This window comes from Misgurnus anguillicaudatus, chromosome 25 (assembly GCF_027580225.2).
Source record: "Misgurnus anguillicaudatus chromosome 25, ASM2758022v2, whole genome shotgun sequence".
Taxonomy (NCBI): domain Eukaryota; kingdom Metazoa; phylum Chordata; class Actinopteri; order Cypriniformes; family Cobitidae; genus Misgurnus; species Misgurnus anguillicaudatus.
The window spans coordinates 27,776,942-27,796,964 of record NC_073361.2 but is presented as its reverse complement, the minus strand read 5'-3'; the positions used below and the strand labels follow the sequence as shown (position 1 = coordinate 27,796,964).

General features: G+C 35.6%; 2 protein-coding genes across 2 annotated transcripts; both read left to right on the top strand.

Moving 5' to 3' along the window:
- Window positions 1-8,167: 8,167 nt before the first annotated feature.
- Window positions 8,168-11,808, top strand: rdh12l (retinol dehydrogenase 12, like). The gene is made up of 7 exons (XM_055182946.2): window positions 8,168-8,322; window positions 8,475-8,587; window positions 8,673-8,828; window positions 9,150-9,254; window positions 10,729-10,938; window positions 11,037-11,229; window positions 11,409-11,808. The coding sequence occupies exons 1-7, from the start codon at window positions 8,309-8,311 to the stop codon at window positions 11,509-11,511; spliced, it is 894 nt and encodes a 297-aa protein (XP_055038921.2). The 5' UTR covers window positions 8,168-8,308; the 3' UTR covers window positions 11,512-11,808.
- A 2,481-nt stretch (window positions 11,809-14,289) lies between these two features.
- ptchd3a (patched domain containing 3a) lies at window positions 14,290-19,470 on the top strand. Its single transcript, XM_073863878.1, is given in 4 exon segments — window positions 14,290-15,127; window positions 16,336-16,457; window positions 16,548-16,693; window positions 17,531-19,470. Coding segments are annotated over 4 exon segments (2,940 nt in total). The 5' UTR covers window positions 14,290-14,395.
- Window positions 19,471-20,023: the final 553 nt, after the last annotated feature.

Here is a 20,023-nt window from a genome sequence, read left to right as displayed (position 1 = left end):
AGGATAATTTTCCCGACACACCTTTTACCTAATGAATTTTACAACAGACTACAGAAAGCTTAAAGAGGCAAACCACTCCTGGTCATACTAGAAGATGAAAGCCAATAGAAATGATGTTATGTCAAAACTTGAGAGGTGAGCGAGAGGTGAGAACTAAAGATAGATGCTTGCTCGCCTTTCTGCTAAACCACAGAGCCTTGGAAAGATGCTGATCAGTTTCCATCCTGCACAATAAAGCAAATAATGTGGGCATCTGTATGTATAGATCAACTCATCATGATTCATTACTGACGGAAGTGGACATTAACACTGCTGCTGTCTATCTATATATATATATACATATATATACAGCGGGAAAATAAGTATTTGACACATCAGCATTTTATCAGTAAGGGGATTTCTAAGTGGGCTATTGACACAAAATTTCCACCAGATGTAGCCATCAAGCCAAATATTGAATTCATACAAAGAAATCAGAACATTTAAGTATACAAGTTGAGTCATAATAAATAAAGTGAAATGACAAAAGGATAAAGATAAGTATTGAACACATGAAGAGAACAAGGTGCAAAATTACATAGAAAGCCAAGAGATCACCTGAAATCTGTCAATATTGAGAGAGAAACCCTGCCACCACCAGTACTAATTGATATCAGCTGCTTTAGTCCTAACTGATGGACTATAAAGACCTCCCATTACTTAGGAGGCACACAGGAAAGATTTCAAGATGGGTAAAAGCAAAGAACTATCTCAAGATCTTCGCAATCTTATCGTTAAAAAGCATTTTGATGGGAATGGTTATAGGTGCATTTCCAAACTGTGAGGGCCATTATCCGAAAATGGAAAGAGCATCACTTCACCATAAACCGGCCACGATCAGGTGTTCCACGTAAGATCCCTGTCCGAGGAGTCCAAAGAATAATCAGGAGAGTTTTTCAAGAGCCAAGAACAGCTCGGGCAGAACTTCAGAAAGACCTTGCATCAGCAGGTACTGTTGTTTCAAAGAAAACTATAAGCAATGCACTGAACCCCCTATGGCATCCATGCATGCTCCCACGCAATACTCCATTTCAGAATAAAAAGCATGTTGAGGCTCTGGTAAAGTATGCCAAACAGCATTTGGAGAAGCAAGAATTGGGAGACTATAGTATCGTCAGATGAAAGCAAAATTTTACTTTTTGGCAGTCATTCTACAAACCATGCTTGGAGAAGAAAAGGCACTGCCCACCACCCCAGGAACACCATATCAACAGTTAAAAGTTTGGGTTGAAAGCATCATGGTTTTGGGCTGCTTTTCAACAAGGAGTACTGGCAGACTTCATATTATTGAAGGCGGGATAAATGGAGAAATGTACCGGGACATTCTGGATAAAAATCTGCTGCCATCTACCAGAAAGCTGAAAATGAAAAGAGGCCCAATGAACCTTCAAGATTTAAAGACCATTTGTGTGGAAGAATGGGCAAAATCACTCCTGAACAATGCAGACGACTGGTCTCTCCATACAAGAGGCGTCTAGAAGCTGTAATCACCAACAAAGGCTTTTCTACAAAGTATTAAATAAAGTGTGTTCAATACTTATTCCCTGTGTCACTTCACTTTATTTATTATGACTCAACTTGTATACTTTAATGCTCTGATTTCTTTGTAAGGGAAACTGTACCTTTCAAAACGGTGGCAATATTAATCTGTGAATTGTATTTTTTAACAACATTTGTATGATGAGTTTTAAAACCAATCTACAACGTATTAATGGTAACAATTGGTATACAGTATGCCATAGTATTAAATGATTGTATTGTTCATGTACCGTGCTGTTTACCTAAAAAATACATGGTATTCTAAAAATTTATGTGACTTAGTACAACAGTATACATCACAAAACAACTAAACTATTTCTGAGTGGAAAACAAAGCCTGAAAGTATTTTTAAGAGTACAGGATAAACATACTGATTTTTCTAGTTGTGTTTCTGGTCCAGTTGCCAAACACAGTCCACAATAGTCCCTGATGTGTCCTTACAAAACTTTAAAAGCAATTAAAAGTACAAAATTGTATCACTTCTCTGAAAGTTATTTTTAACCCATAATGGCAAAATATTGGACAGAACACATGCTGGGTTAAACATGACCTAGTGTTGGGTTGTTGTTATGCAACCATGGGTCAATTTTAACCCAGGATGTTTTGTGTCTAATATTTACACAACATTGCTTAAAAATAACCCAGACATTTTTAGAGTGTATGTACAATTGATTGGCAACATTACCAGTCAATTTGAGGTTGTGTGAGTGACTACTGACCTGAATTGCAGTATAACCTTCAATAAAGATCAATATCACGAGGTCATGAGGTTTGTTTCCTTTGCTCATGGCTTTTGAAAATGCCGAACATTAATACTGCAGCAAAGGAAAACGTTCCCATGTTCTACATGTGCAATCTTGTATCTTAAGTTGGATAAAGCGTTGCATTAGTCATGGTGACAAAACAAGTACTTCAGAAATAAAACTTCACAGTACAATTACAATAGATCTGTCAGCCTTTACCTGTCTTGTCCACTATTATCTAAACTTTTAAGCAGGATGAAAAGCTTAGTAGACATATATTTGTCCCGAGACAGGAAAAGTTTGTGTTTTCCTTTTGATTATCTCAGAGACTTTGTACACGACTATCCCCCATGTGACGCCAGTGCTCTGTGCTACACCCAAACCAATTTTTTTTCCCTAAACAACTTTCTAAACCACCCTCCGTCCTATTCCTGATTATTTCAAACAAACAAGGTGCTAAACATTTTAATAAGCATGCAATTTAATAAACATTAGGAGGTTATTTTAAGGTTTAGATATTCCCATTAGTGTAGGTGTTCAGTCACTTCAGATAAAAACTAAATGTAGCTCAAATAAGGCAACCATTTTATTTTATGTAATTTAACAGAGTTATAGCATACATTAAGACTCAGACATTAAGGAGTTATAAGCGTGAATAAAATATTAAAGCTGAATCCAGTATGATCTTGCTTATCACGCCTCGATCCGTCTGTATACTCGGGTGTGCTGGTTGCTACCCAACATGTTGTCCAATGGTGCAGCAGATGACTGTGAAAGGTGACAAGTTCATAGACGTTTGACCTTTCAGTTAGTTTAGTATTAGTAGTGATTACTCTCTTATTTCTTTGTTACATTGACAGTTTTGACTTTTATCCTCGTCGTACCAGAATTTCTCAAAAGATCGGGCATCTTATACACAGCAGTGCTAAACTGGCACATAAATATTCACAGCAGTGGGCGGGGCCCTGCAGACATGAGTTACAGTTCAATGCGTCTGACCTATAATGTTAACTCCTGCATACTAGTATTAAAATAACCCAGGTCATGTGTTTAAAATGTGCTTCATGCACCATTAAAAAAAGTGATGCAGGAACTACATGCATACACAACAAGGCCATTTTAGTAGTTTGTTATTGAGGTGATCTGTTTTACTTAGACAGTAAGCAGGTGGGATTAAGAGGAATTACTGCTGGTAATTTAATCTCGGGGGGAAAGGGATCGTGTGGTCAGTTGCACCTGGGACGTTTCTGAAACACACCAGGTTGAAAACCAGAAAATCGTGTGAAGGGAGATGCATTGTGTCTGCTTGCTAAAAAGAATTGAATTGAATTTTCCCCTGTTTGATGAACTAATAGGCTCCTGTTGACCATTTCCAATGAACCGTTTCCATTATGTGTGTCATTTCAAAGGTCACAATTGGAAAATCTTCTGATGTGTGTGAGAGATTTCGCTCAGAACTCTGAATTACATAGGCGCCATCGCAAGCTGTGGTAAATTATGGTTTAGCATATAACTCTTTTAACTTAATTGAGGTTTATAATAGGCTACACTGTTCTGTTTTTGTAGGCATGTGGGTGTTTAGGTTCAGTAGAATTTCCCAAAAATCAATATGATCTTAAAATACAAAGTGTCACATCTCGATATACTGCCATATAAAACTCTTAAATTGTTGACACAGAGCTGAAATCCTCAGCATCTATTATTTCTCAAAACAAACACAAAAAGCTAAAGTGACTGACATAGATGATAATGATTGATGTAAAGGTATAAAGAATAAATGAACAATGCTCGATCTATGAGAAACTTGCAGAATACATACATCATGCATTGACACGCTGACATTTTGAGAAAAGGTTCATTATGTCGCTGCTCGCTAATGTCAGCAGCAACATAATAGACCCTTTTCTCAAAATGATGTGACAAAAGACCTTATTAATATAGTGACTAAGCTAATGACTAACGGAAAAACACACAATATACAACCACTAATAACAAAAATGAAAGAAAGATTAGCTTTTTTGAAGCTAAGTAGAGACTAATATGAGCATGACAAACTGACACACTGTAAAAAAAAATCAGTTAAAAAACGGTAAAATTCCGGCAGCTGGGGTGCCAGAAAAATACAGTGCAATAACGGTCACAATAAATTACAGAAATTTTCTGCCATACAAAACTTTTTTTTCTGTAATTTTATTTAAACACTGTAAAAAAACATTTAAAAAACGGTGCCCGAAAAATACCGTAAAATAGCGGTGACAATAAATTACAGAAGTTTTCCGCAATACAAAAATACAGTTTTTTTCTGTAATATTACATGAACACATATAAAATCTGTAGGCTAAAAAAAAGTAAAATTCCGGCAGCTGGGGTGCTGGAAAAATACCGTAAAATAACGATCACAATAAATTACAGATATTTTTACGCGATAATTTTTTATTTTTATTTTACATTAACACTGGAAAATACCATAAAAAAACAGTCACAATAAATTACTGAAATTTTCCGCGATACAAAAATATTTGTATTCTGTCATTTTACATTACCACTGTAAAAAAATCATTAAGTGTGTAAAATTTTGGCAGCTAGGGTGCCGGAAAAATACCATAAAATAACGGCCACAAAAAATTAGCAACATTTTCCGTGATAAAAAATACAGTTTTTTCTGTAATTCTACATTAACGCTGTAAAAAAAGGTAAAAAAAAAAACCCCGGTAAAAATACCGTAAAATAACGGTCACAATAAATTACAGAAACCTTTTTTTTTGTAATTTTACGTATAGGTGTATGATGTCTTAGAAAAGCCTTTAGTATGTTATCAGTGGATACTTTTTAAATGCTAAAGTAAGTTTTGTCACTATGTCGTCTCAGACGATGACATCTTTATCGTGTGCCGGCTACCGTAGCTTCACCACGCTTTTCGAAAGGGAGGGGCGAGCTGTGGACTGAGCCGTTGGTTGCAATTCACAGTCTCACCACTAAAAATCTACTCAGTGGATCTTTAAAACGTGTTCACTACAAAAGCCCAGCATTACATTTTTGAAGCCTTTTGAAGAAATATTTTACTAAACATGTTATAACATAGATATACAAAACGTTTTTTTTAACCCTCAAATGCATATCTTGAGTCTTTAAAACGGCATAATCTTATCGTGTGTATTTTTTGGAATCTGTGTGATGACAAATAAAAAGTTAAAATATAGTGACATTGCATAACTGTTAAAGTATTAGGACAATTTTATACTAATGACAAAGTTTAGAGATGAGTATCTATTCTGGATCTAAGATATAAATACTGTATATCATAATTAATTTTTTTATTAATACATATCGTGCATTTAAGGGTTAATAAAAACATATTGCAAATTTGTGACACTCTGTTTGTGAGTCTCTAAGGGTAAATCTTATAAGATAAAAATATTAATAAGGGCGGTCAATATTGTTTATAATGCTAAATGTAAATGAGAGATTATATTTCAACACATTTACAGTCGTAATCTGATTTATGACAGAGTACATCCTCACCTCCTTTAGTATATACTACACCTACGTTTATGCATTTAGCAGATGCTTTTATCTAAAACAACTTACAGTGCATTTAAACCTATCAGTATGTGCGCTTGGTGTTGCAAGCACTACATTATATGCTCTAATAGTAAAGATACCTGCATGCACAATGGTTTTACGCAGATCATTTTCTTTTTATTCTGAAACCTTGTTGTTAACAGACACAGACTATGTTGACAGACCAAGCAACAGACAGAATAGCCCATATCTAAAAGTGCACACTGTCTAATTATAGAAACTGGTTAAATAACTGGTATTATAATGTGTGGGTCAGGAAAGCACATCTTTCATTGACTCTGCAGCTCACTCATAAATCATGTGTTAAAGAGGTGACAGCCTGGCTATTGTGCTATGCAATAAAGCATTCTGGTTCGTCCTACCTTTTACCTATATTGTGCATTGATTCTTGACAAATAAATCAGCGTAAAAGGGCTTGTACAAAGTGAAGTTGGTTTAACAATGTTATTTAGAAAATTGCCACGCTCAGAATCAAACAGTGATTTCAGAACATACACACAACAAGAGCATTCATTAGACACTATCGTTACAGTATAATAACACACAGAACAACATAGGCTATGTTTTACGCAAAACACTGATGTAATAACTAGTTTAGTGAATATATTGTAAGTACTGCAAGTACAGTAATAGTTCATTGTGAATATCTGTATATGCATTCTGTCAAAACTCAGCAGTCCAACTGCCAAATCCAAAATAATCCCCAAAAAAATCATGTTACAACTGCAATATCAAATTTATTCTGTTTCAGTATCCCATCTGTCTGAACATAAGCCTCCATCCACATCACAGATAACTTTGTCCCTTGCCAATAAACAGAGTATAAATCCTCTTGAAAACCCTCTTGCATTTCCTCTGGGGTCCTGCTCGTCCTCATAATCTTTCTCTTCATCTACAGTATCATCTTCCTTCTTTTCCTCTCATATTGTTTCCATTCATTGTTGGTATATAAACATACGACCCACCTGTATCACCCACCCATACACTCTGAGCTGGTTTCTATTGTGTACAATTGGTAAAAAAAAACATAATTAGAAAGAAGCGTGAAAATGGTTGATTTGTTCTGATTAGTCGATGATAACTGTGTTGTAGTTGTGTTTAACTTTTGCTGATCGTGTTTAAAGTTTTGCAAAAAAAAAATGCATGAGTTTTGCAAATAGTGTCCAATAACCTAAACTTGTTTAAGGTTTTCCTAAAATAGTGAATGGTTTGATGACTGCGTTAAGGCCACTGGGGATTTAGTTCAGAGAGTGGGGTTTAGCAATTCAGAAAAACTTTAAATGTGTCATGTTATACATGTGTTTTAATCAGAGGTGATTTAATTATAGCTCTTTCTATCTCTCTCTCTCAGTGACTGTCTTGTCTTGTCTGAATCATGGGAAGGAAATGTTTACTTAACAGTCATCTGATTGCTGACAATTCACTTCCTGGTTTAAATGTCTGCATGTGTGACCAAATTTACTACAGTGAAAAGGATAAGGATTTTAAATGTCAGAAACAATCACAACAGATAGATCCTTTTATTGTCCTCAAAGAGTTGTACATGAACATGATTTGTTTTGCTCTTTCAATAATTATTCTGCTTGCAAAACATAGAAAAGAGTTTGATTATTAAAACCACAGATGGTTTATATATACACACATATACACAAAAATACTGGTATTCCTATTGTGATAAATGCCAGGTACACACACACACACACACACACACAATAAATATAAATATAAATATAAATAGCTATAAATATAAATACACACACACACACACACACACACACACACACACACACACACACACACACACACACACACACACACACACACACACACACACTCATATATAGACATACACACATTATATATAAGTATTTTCCCATTTGTGTATTGTATATATTTGTGGTTTTAATAATCAAATCCTTTCCATGCTTTGGAAGCAGAACAACTATTCAAAGAGCAAACCAAACCATGCACATGTACAACTCTTCGAGGACAACAACAGGACCTATCTATCTTCCCAATTGTTTAACAGCCTATTTAGGTTAGGTTCCATTTAATTAATCTTTGCCATGCGTCTGCTGACATCTGCTGGTTAAATCTAGAATCACTTCATCAATTTATTTTTGTTTTTTTAAATTAACTCTAATTTTTCTATTTTTAAGATAACAGTGATATTTACAGTCGAAATAAAACTCTAGAATACTTTCGTCTTTAAGAAAAAAATAAACAATTAAAAATAAAATAAATAAATAGAAACGCGTGAGAAAGGCGGGGTTTGTTCTCTCAGACCAATAGCGAACTACCGATCTACTGTATTTCCTGAAACGTCACAAGTCGCGTGAATATTGTTGCCTAACCCTACTACATCTTAAGTATTTTTTCGCGTTGATACAAACAAACAATACAAAATGCAAGCACTGAGGTATGAAGGCGTTTTGTTTCATATTGACAATAATATTTGATATTGTCATGTGATCATAGGTTAGCGGTTAACAGCAACACCTGTTAAACGTGATGGAATGGCTGGAAATGAAAAAATGATTAATAAAATATAACTCATTTCCTTTTTTTTAGAAACCGATTCCGTTCGTGGTCATCAGATGTCACACTCGACAACAAAACTGTTATAATAACTGGAGCCAATACTGGAATTGGCAAACACGCTGCCACAGACTTGGCGAAAAGAGGTTGGCAAATTGAGTTTCATGCGAGTTTACAAAGTTGATAAAATTCGTCTTACTACAAAGTCCTTGCTTGTTGCTTTGTCCTCAGGTGCTCGGATCATCATGGCCTGCAGGGATATGGAGAAAGCCAATGAAGCCTTGAAGGAAGTTATTGAAGCTTCAGGAAACCAGAATGTTGTTACCTGTAGACTTGACCTGGCAGATACCAAATCCATCAGGGAATTTGCAGAGAAGATAAATAATGGTGAGATATATTCATAAATAAATATAATTTTTTGTATAATATTTCTTAGAAAAGAGAAGAGAGTTTAATTATTAAAACCACACATGGTTTATAAATTAATAAATATATAAATAACTTTGAGAAAACTTTGTTCCTTCAGATCAGTTGGTAGATTATTGCATTAGTTACACAAAGGTCATGGGTTCAATCACTAGGAAACAGACAGACTGATAACATGAATACTTTGTGATGCACTCACCGTCAGCAACTTTGGATGAAAGTGTCTGTCAAATGCATAAATGTAGGATGTAATGTAAGCATTACTGTGGTGTCTTTTTGCAGAAGAGAAACAAGTCAACATCCTTATCAATAATGCAGGGGTGATGGTTTGTCCTTATGGGAAAACTGCTGATGGTTTCGAAATGCAGATTGGGGTGAACCATATGGGTAAGTGTATATGATTTGTGCAAAACCATTTTTCGATTTGTAAATGAAGAGCTCAGAGGCCACTAAACACCACCTCTGTCAAAAAATTTTAATCTGATTTTGACCGAATACTCTTACTCGTTATATGTTCATCAAATACCTTTGCTTCACATCCACTTAAGGGGATAGTGCCCCCAAAAATGAGGGTGATGTCGTTGATGACTCACCCTCATGTCGTTACAGACTCGTACGACCTCCATCTTCGGAACACAGTTTAAGGTGTTTTATATTTTGTCTGAGAGCTTGTTGACACTTCATTGACAATCTAAGTCTGGTATACTGTCCATGTCCAGAAAAGTAATAAAAACAGCATCAAAGTAGTCCATGTGACATCAGTGCATCAGTTAAAATGTGTTGAAGCATCAAAAATACATTTTGGTCCAAAAATAACAAAAATTATGACTTTTTTCAGCATTGTCTTCTTTTCCGCGTCTGTTGTGAAGCGCATGTGCGAGACTAAAGTCACGTGACTGCAGTGACGCGGCTGACGTGTTATCTGGTGCGCCCTAGCTCTTTTTTTTTTGTGCCCGGGCTTCGTTTACAGTCTGAGGGAGACGCACGCTGTAAGTTTGAAAAAAACTTCGCAAACATGTCTGAGGATAACACGTCACTGCAGTCACATGACTTTAGTCTCACGCATGCGCTTCTAGAAAGCGTTGCATTAAAAAAAACAGCTGGGGCGCACCAGATAACACGTCAGCCACGTCGTGACTTTAGTCTTGCACATGCGCTTCACAACAGATGCTGAAGAGAAGACAATGCTGAATAAAGTCTTAATTTTTGTTATTTTTGGACCAAAATGTATTTTGGATGCTTCTAACTGACCCACTGATGTCACATGGACTACTTTGATGATGTTTTTATTACCTTTCTGGACATGGACAGTATATCGTACGTAGAATTTCAATGAAGGGTCAAGAAGCTCTCTGATTAAATATAAAACATCTAAAACTGTGTTCAGAAGATGAACGGAGGTCTTACGAGTTTGGAATGACATGAGGGTGAGTCATTAATGACATTATTTTAATTTTTGGGTGAACTATCCCTTTAATCCCGGCCTCAGACCATTCAGAAATATCACTTTGTAGGCAGAATCCGTTCAGCAAAAGTCCTTTAAGAAGAAAAGGATGAATGGCGACATGCATACGTCAAGGTTATTTTTTACCCAGTTAAGTTGGGTTTATTAGGAATTGACTGATTTTTCGTTTTACCCTTATTCAGAAAGCACAGGGAAAAGAGACTGGATGGAGAGGGGTAGTCAAATTTGTTAAATATTAATAAAATAAAGAGACATTTGTGAAAATAAGGCATTTCAGTTTACTGACTAATAACATTTTCATTGCAATTAAAGTGAAATGACTTAACCTAAACATACAAAAATGTAAGCTCTTCAAATGTAGAAAGGGTCATCACAGATGTTTACATTTTCCCATAGGTCACTTTTTGTTGACATACCTGTTATTGGATCTGATAAAAAGCTCAGCACCCGCCAGGATCATCACTGTATCGTCCATGGCACATAAATGGGGGACCATCAACCTGGAGGACATTAACAGTGAGAAGAGCTATGATAAACGAAAAGCTTACAGTCAGAGCAAGCTGGCCAACATTCTGTTCACTCGCTCATTGGCCAAAAGACTAGAAGGTTTGTTTTTAGCCTTATTGTCTCCGTATATTTTTGGGTTATAAAGTTAGTGTGAGGATAAAAATTAGAATTGGTGTTAAAATTGTGTAATGTCTCAGGCACTGGAGTGACGACGTATGCTCTCCACCCCGGGGTGGTGCAGACTGATCTGTGGAGGCACTTGAGTAAACCTGAACAAGCTGTTATGTGGATGGCTCGACCCTTCACTAAAACATCCGTGCAAGGAGCTCAGACTACCATCTACTGTGCCGTGGCACCTGAACTGGACACAGAAAGCGGCAGATATTACAGGTCAGTGAATACGCATCTTGATCCAAACTCTAATAACAAGTAGAGAGCAGGATGTTTGAATGCAGTATAGGTCATAAACCCCCGATTTCTAATAAGTTTGGTTTTAGGTAGTTACAGTAACATTTTAATAGTCTATTAGAAGCTAGCAGATATTTAGCTTTCTTTTGCTCTCCATGCAGTGACTGCGCACCTGCAAACTGCTCTCAAGCTGCACTGGATGATGATATGGCCCAGCGCCTCTGGGAACTCAGCTGTAAGATGCTCAGTATCGAATGGGAGTAAAAACTAACATCAGTTACTATTGAGGGTGTTATTGGAGTCTGCCTATGGGGGGCTTGAACAAATATTGAACAACTAAAAATTATTGAAAATTTTATTTAAAATTATATATTGGACTTTATAAATTATAAAATATAAAAATATTTTAAACGGGTGTTGGTTTTGGCTTGCTTAACATTTTTTATTTTTATATTATATTGCTAAAGTATTATGTGTCTTAAATGTCAAACTCAGGTAATTAAAAATGCAATGTAAGTATGTTAATATTAATGAAATGTTGAATTTTTAATAATAATTTATAATAATAAAGGTGTGGTGTGACCTAATAAAAGATTTTTTTATCTGTTCCATACTTTTTATGCCCAAAAAAGTGACAATGTGTGACCATGTCTGTCAAGTCTTGTAATCTGATGATGAGATTTTCAATTTTTTAAATATTAAACATATCAAGGTTATATTGTCACTAAATGTTCTTTATGTAGGATGATTTATGTAGAAAACAGTAAATCACAAAAAATGACTTTAGCTGGGAGTCACAGATTTAAAATCAAAACATTTATGTAAAAATATTGTTAAATACTAAGATAAAAAGTATATGATAATAAAAACTCGGTTAGTCTACATCACAACATCCTCTTGACCTGATTACCATGACAACCTCCCCCCACACAGTCACTATGACAACCTTGAATGGCAGCTGTGTCACCCCCCAACCAACACACACAATCACCAAGACGACCTCTCGATTTGTGAACTGTTACCATGGCAACACCCAACAGTATACTCAATGTGACACTGAATATAATCACTAGCACCACCTTCTGGAGTTTTTGTTAAATTTTATTCAGGAATAAAGTGATATGGTTGCAATAATACAAATATTTTTAAGTTTAAGTAGACCTTTTGATACACTAAGAGCTCTGTCATTAAAAAGTTGTGTGGTAATAATGTGAAGCCCCAATTATCCCTTGTTAGTAAATCAAAGCTTTGAGAAGTGAAGGCACTTTTGGGTCAATTTAACACAGAGGTAATTAAATGACATGAATGGAGCTCTCTGTTCATAAATGAACTTGAATGTCATTTTCTTCTCATATCACTCTGTGCTGATGGAGCCCAAAGAGCAGAGACGTAAGTAATGTTTTAAACATAAAATATTTTCATTTCTTTTTGTAAGCTGTATTTTTAATACTTTTCATTCAAATTATTTTAAAAAATTAGCCCACTAATTTGATCCTATTTGGATCTGCATTAGATGTAATTTTAAACCATGTAATGTCTACAAACAAAAATGCAGTTTCTTTTCATTGACCCAACTTTGGCCATTTTTAATTACTTTTGACCAACTGTTCTCCAAAATAATGTTAAGAAGTATGAATATACCTAAGGTTCCTTAAGTAGATCTATCAGAGTAGTCTAACTATGAACGTGTTTCAAATGTAACAATACAAAAGCTACACTGTAAAAACTTAAAGTTAGATCACCTTAAAAAATTCAACTTTAAAGTGAAAAATGTAAGATGAAAATGTTCAAATATTTTAAGTGTTAACAATAAAAGTTTGTTCACCTTAAATTGAAAAAATATAAGTCTACAAACCTTATTTTTAGGTGTTTTCCAAAAGAAGAAAGTTTTTAAGTAGAGCAGCTTTTTTGTAACTTTCAAACTTATAACAAGCTTCTTTTTGAATGTTTTACTCAAGAACTAGCTATCTTTTAAACCCACTTTATTTGATATTTTCTTAATGCTTTGATATTAATATATTTTAAATGCAATATTTGTTTTTTTATTAAAAAGCCTGCTAATTACATAATAATGTTTTTGAAGTATTTTTATACATTGTTCTAAGTTGTTTTGCAAAAATAAGCTATATTTAAGAGTAAACTACTATATAAATACAGAGCAACTTAATAAAGTAACAAATAAAAGCCATACATTCACAGAGATTAACCTGAAAGGTAGTTGTTTTTAATGTATTTTTACATACTTATTACGTTTTTATACATGTCTTTTAGTTATTTTATAACGATAAACTGTATTTTAAAAGAATATTACTATAAATACAGAGCAATAAAGTAACAAATAAAGGCATACATTTACAGAGATTAACCTGAAAGGTAGTTGTTTTTAATGTATTTTCACATACTTAATACGTTTTCATACATGTCTTTTTAGTTATTTTACAAAGATAAAGTGTATTTTAAAAGAATATTACTTTATAAATACAGAGCAACTTAATAAAGTAACTAATAAAAGCCGTATATTTACAGAGATGAACCTGAAAGGTATTGTTTTTAATGTATTTTCACATGATTTTTCTGTTTACAGTTTAATAACAATTATTAGCAGTAATATACTGTAATTTAATGAATTACGACTGCAAAAGATTCTCTGTATTTTTACGGTTTTTGCATGTAATTTTGAAAAACATTTTTTACTGTAATTTGACGGAATCCGTCTGGCAACTTTGCTGCCAGAGATTTTTTACAGTGAATTTAAAGTTATACACACCATTAACGTTTTTTCTAAGACATGTAAAAAAAACTTAAACATTTAATTTAACTTAGGCCTAGCCCTGTCTTTAGCTAAGCCTGTTGTCTCTGTGAACCCAGGGTATAGGCCATATAATAAATATAGCCTAATCTTTCTTTTTGCTCCAAATGTTCGCGAGTGATCGCTTTGGTCTTGATCTCTGAAGATTAACTCAAAAATGCGTCAGGATATTTTAAATACCCCGTATGAAATATGTAAAGTTTGATCGAATTTTCAAAAATAAAATTTTATCAATCTAGTTTAAACTTCAGTTTCAGATATCAGGAAACAAAGGAGAATTGCTCAACATTCATTTAAATTCATTTCTGTTTTTCCCCTAAACCTTTTTAATCTCTCAAAATGCCGGTGAACATGGCCGGGTGCACCACAGACTGCGTGGAGAAGCCCATCTCCATCTGCTTCCAGAGATTCGGCCGATTCGTAGGAACCCATCCGTGGTGGTTCTTCACATCTCCTCTGTTTATATCTGCCGTGTTGGGCAGTGGGTTTTATTTCTTACAGGATCGCGAGGCCAATGACATCGAGGACCAATTCACACCGGTAAACGGACCTGCCAAACTGGAGCGTCAGTTTGTCGAGCAAAACTTCCCGCTGAACGATTCGGTCTTCTCCAACCAGAGACTTTCCACGGACGGCGTTTACGCATCCTTCATAGCCGTCTCAACATCCTCCAACATCCTAATGGATGCTGCGTTTCAGGAAATCGTCGCTTTAGACAGGAAAGTCAGGAAACTAAATGTTTCCTTGGGTCACGAGGTGCTCACTTTTGACGGACTTTGCGCACGAAGGTATAAGAAGTGCATAAGCAACAAGATACTGGACATTCATAAATATTATGGAGGAATGGTGGAAAAGACCGAGCTCACCTTTCCGTTCTTTCGTTTTGGGTTCTCGCACATTTTTCTGGGTTATTCTGTTGGTGGTGTGGATGTAAAATCGTCTGTTATTAAAAGTGCCAGAGCAGTGCGCCTGTTTTATTTTCTGAAGGACCATAATCGCTCCAGAACAGATTTATGGCTGAATTAATTCCTTAAAGTATTTCCCTCCAATTTATCCCTAAACTTTATTAAGGTAAGAAAATATTTTTTTCGTCCATTGCAAAAATTATTTATTTTTTGGTTGGGGGTTATTTTTAATTTAAATATTTTGGAAACACATTAGTTAATGCAGTAGCTTACATAAACAATTAACATATTTTTTCAACATTTATAACACCGTACAATATCTCTTACTTACTGTATAAATATTTAGTGAGTTTGGTAAAACTTTACAATAAGATTTATTAGTCAACATTAGTTAATGTATTAACTAACATGAACAAACCATGAGCAATACATGTGTTACAGTCTTTATTAAACTTTGTTTATGTTAGTTAATAGAAATAAAGCTGTTCATTGTGTGTGCATGTTAGTTCACAGTGCATTAACTAATGCTAAACAGATTTTAATAAAGTATTAGTAATAAATGAAATTAACATTAACAAATGCTATATAAGTGCAGTTCATGATTAGTTCATGTTAACTAATGTAGTTAACTAATGTTAACTAATTAACCTTATTGTAAAGTGTTACCATTTGTTTGTTAATTTGTTAATGCTATTGTGCATTAGTTAATGTTAGATAAAACATTTTATTTTGAAATTTAAATTTAAAGGGGACATGTCACAAGACTTTATTTGACATCTTAAAAAAGTCCACAGAGCACGTATGTGAAGTTTTAACTCAAAATATCATATAGATAATTCATTATAGCATGTTAAAATTGCCACTTTGTAGGTGTGTACAAAAATGTGCCGTTTTGGGTGTGTCCTTTAAAATGCAAATGAGCGGATGAAGTGCAAACACTGATCACAATGATGGTGGTTTGATGCAACTCAAACTCAATTGTGCTGTCAATTATTTTCTCTCTCTTTATTTCTCGCTGCACTAAATGGCAGTGCTGTGGTTGGATAGTGCAGATTAAGGGGCAGTATTATTATAAAAAAGTCTCCTTACGACATCACAAAGGGAGCCAAATTTCACTAATTATTCATGTGCTTGCAGAGAATGGTTTACCAAAACTAAGTTACTAGGTTGATCTTTTTCACATTTTCTAGGTTTGCCTACTAAGTAGTAATCAACTTGGAGCCTTGTCGTAAAGTGTTGGCCAACTTTGCATAAAGTTATAATTTATCCATATTTGAAATAAGTTTAGTTGAGATGTTTCTGGTGTTGTCACTGTTAAATAACATAAATCAGGAATGTGGTGGTGTGGTAATCTTGATGTTTTTGCTCCCTCAGGTTACCCACGCCACATCTTTGTCAAGACAGGTGGAATTCGAGGCAAATACAAAGGATGTTATTCCCCTTTTCTCTATCACATACGTCATTGCCATTGCATTCTCCATTCTTTCTTGTTTAAGGTCAATTCTTCTGCATCCTCTTTTATTGGTCCAGTATTTTTATTTCTATATATTTACATAATACTGTATTGTTAATGTGTATTTCTGCAGGTTTGATTGTGTCAGAAACAAAGTATGGGTGGCAACTTTTGGAGTTTTCTCTGCTGGATTGGCTGTTCTTTCCTCTTTTGGGATGATGTTACATATTGGAGTCCCATTCGTCATGACAGTAGCTAATTCACCTTTCCTGATATTAGGTAACAATCTTGGAAAAGTACTAATGCCAAATCAGTGTTGTTATTGTATAATGATAGCTGCCATAATAGTATTAACAGCAGTGACCTGGAGTGTCTATCTACATATCTACAGTAGTTTATTTAGTGTAAACTGGACTGGCATGAAATAAAATACCTGTTATTTCCTAGGCGGATCTGTTGTTATCAAGGATGTTTCTTTTATACGGTCTTAAAGGAAAACACCACCATTTTTATATATTTTACTATGTTCTTACCTCAACTTAAACAAATTAATACATACCTATTGTTTTTCAATGAGTGCAGTTAATCATTGTACAGCGCGTCGTGAATGTGTTAGCATTTAGCCTGCTCCATTCATTCCTTAGGATCCAAACAGGGATGAATTTAGAAGCCACCAAACACTTCCATGTTTCCCTATTTAAAGACTGTTACATAGAGTAAGTATGGTGGCACAAAGTAAAACGTGGTAATTTTTTAAGTGGATAAAAATGAGAACTACATTGTATGGTGGAAGAGCACTTAGTTTGCAGCACTTCGACCTCGGCGCGCAGTAACATCATTACTCCTGACTCCTCCCCTTCTCATTCAAACTTCTGTAAATATTACTGCGCCTGAAGTCGAAGTGCTGCAGTTATTTTTACAGTAAGCATTGCTAATGTACATCTTATTAAGAAAAAATGCAATAATACAATGCAATTTTCTGCTTTCCTACAAACTTGTAACATTGTGTTGCACTATAGACGTAAATATGAATTTAATTGATCTATGTCCATGTTGTTTGTTAAATACACATACTAAAGTTTAAGTAAATGCAAAACTTTCTGTGTTTTAATACAGGCATTGGAGTGGACGACATGTTTATCCTCATTTCCTGTTGGCAACAGACAAATGTTCACGATCGTGTCGAGACTCGCCTGGCAAACACATATAAAGAGGCGGCCATCTCAATCACCATCACTACGCTTACGGACGTCCTCGCTTTCTACATCGGCCTCATGACGCCCTTCCGCTCGGTTCAGTCCTTCTGCATGTACACCAGCACTTCCATCTTGTTCTGCTACATCTACAGCATCACGTTCTTCGGAGCATTCCTCGTTCTTAACGGGAGGCGTGAGAACAGCAACAAGCACTGGTTGACCTGTAATGAAGTTCCAGAGGATTGTCCGACCGGTCAGTCGAAATGGTACGAACTGTGTTGCGTTGGCGGAGCTTATGATGCCCATACTGGCACCGAGGAGGTACAACCAATGAATCACTTTTTTAAAAAGTATTATGGACCATTCCTGACAAAATCGTGGACTAAGGTCTTTGCAATTCTGTTATATTGCATCTACTTGGCTATAAGCATTTACGGCTGCTTCCAGATTCAGGAAGGAATCGATCTTCGTAACTTAGCTGCTGATGATTCTTACATAGTGAAATACTACAATGACGAGAAAGCCTACTTCTCCGAATATGGACCCAACATCATGGTCGTCATTCGAGAAAAATTTCCATATTGGGATGAAAAGCACATGGCAGATCTAGAGACTTGCATCGAAGAGTTTAAAAATTTGTCTATCATCGAAAAGGACATATTCACATCCTGGATTAAATCTTACAAGCACTACGGATATCACACCAAACTGAATCTCAGCGCTGAGCACGTCTTCAAAGACAATTTAGGGACGTTTCTGAGATTTTATTCGGAGTTTAAGCAGGACGTCAACTTCACCAACAACTCTATCCACACATCACGGTTCTTCATACAGACGGTAAATATCTCCACAGCCCTGGATGAGATGAACATGTTGAATAAGTTAAGAGACACGGCACGGAGGTGTCCAGTGCCCTTACTGGTGTACCACCCTGCATTTATCTACCATGACCAGTATGCAGTGATAGTCACCAACACCATTCAAAACATCGCAGTTACGACAGCCGTAATGTTGATTATTTCTCTCCTGCTCATCCCGAATCCTCTCTGCTCCCTCTGGGTTACATTTTCAATCGCATCTGTTATTATTGGAGTCACCGGATTTATGGCATTATGGGATGTTAATTTAGACACCATCTCCATGATCATACTTGTCGTCTGTATCGGGTTTTCTGTCGACTTCTCTGCTCATATATCATACGCCTTTGTGTCCTGTAAGAAACCCAGTTCGGACGAAAAAGCAGTGGAAGCCCTTTTCAATTTAGGATACCCTATTTTGCAGGGGGCCGTGTCTACTATTCTTGGTGTGGTTGTTCTGTCTGCTTCAAAGAACTACATCTTTAGAACCTTCTTCAAAATCATGTTCTTAGTCATCTTTTTTGGACTCATCCACGGCGTAACTTTCATCCCAGTTTTCCTGACCTTCTTTGACATGTGCGGTAGCACACCAGCTAAAAATAAGGCGAGCCCAGAGGAACACGTCATGAAGAATAGCCATACCAATAACATTCAACCAAAGGCAAAAGATGGTGAAATTAAAGAGCCGAGCGTTTATGACAATCACACTATTCAGGCCAACAATCACACATGTCAATCTCAGCCGTGCTCTGCCATTTGGATGATAACTGGAAATAACTATCACAAAAATGAAATGTGTATGGTCAGCACTATCCCAATGTTCAGAGTGGATATGCAGACTTATGATGTTCATATGTATACAATCTCTGATGATACTCGGTTTACAATGAATTGTAACTCAAAACATGGCTTTGAAGATCAAAATCATGGTTTAGGAAATGGTAACCACATTCAAGACTTACAAATTCCCAGTCTTAATTGTTCAAATGTGGCCATCTCATGAAATGCTTATGCTCCTTTTTGTTTTAAATATGTTTGCACGTGTATCAATTTTTGTATGTTTTAAGTAATTGTAAATCTATATCACAATCTGTTCTGTTAAAGTGTTTATTTTTTAATGTTGGCCATGTTGATATCAGTGGCGCTTGTGACTGCTCATCCGAGGGGCGCTTCAAAATATGTGTTCGGAGTGTCATGTGTGTTGCTTGTGTTTTCAAAATATGTGTTTGTTGCATCATGTGAACCATGTGCATCACGTGTTTTGTCAAAATAAGTGCCTGTTGCACACACGTCAAAACTGTTTATGATAAAAGAGACGCTCACGTTCACAAAATACATGCAAGACACTCCCTTAACAGTAAACTTCGATTATGCACAAGATTATGCGAGTATCTGCCAAACACAAGCGTCTCTTTTATCATTAACCCTTTAGACGCTAGATCTGCAGCAGACACTTATTTTGACAAGACACGTGATGCACACAGGATCACTTGACGCGCAGAACACATATTTTGAAAAAAGGAACCACACACATGACGGGCTACATACATGTTGTG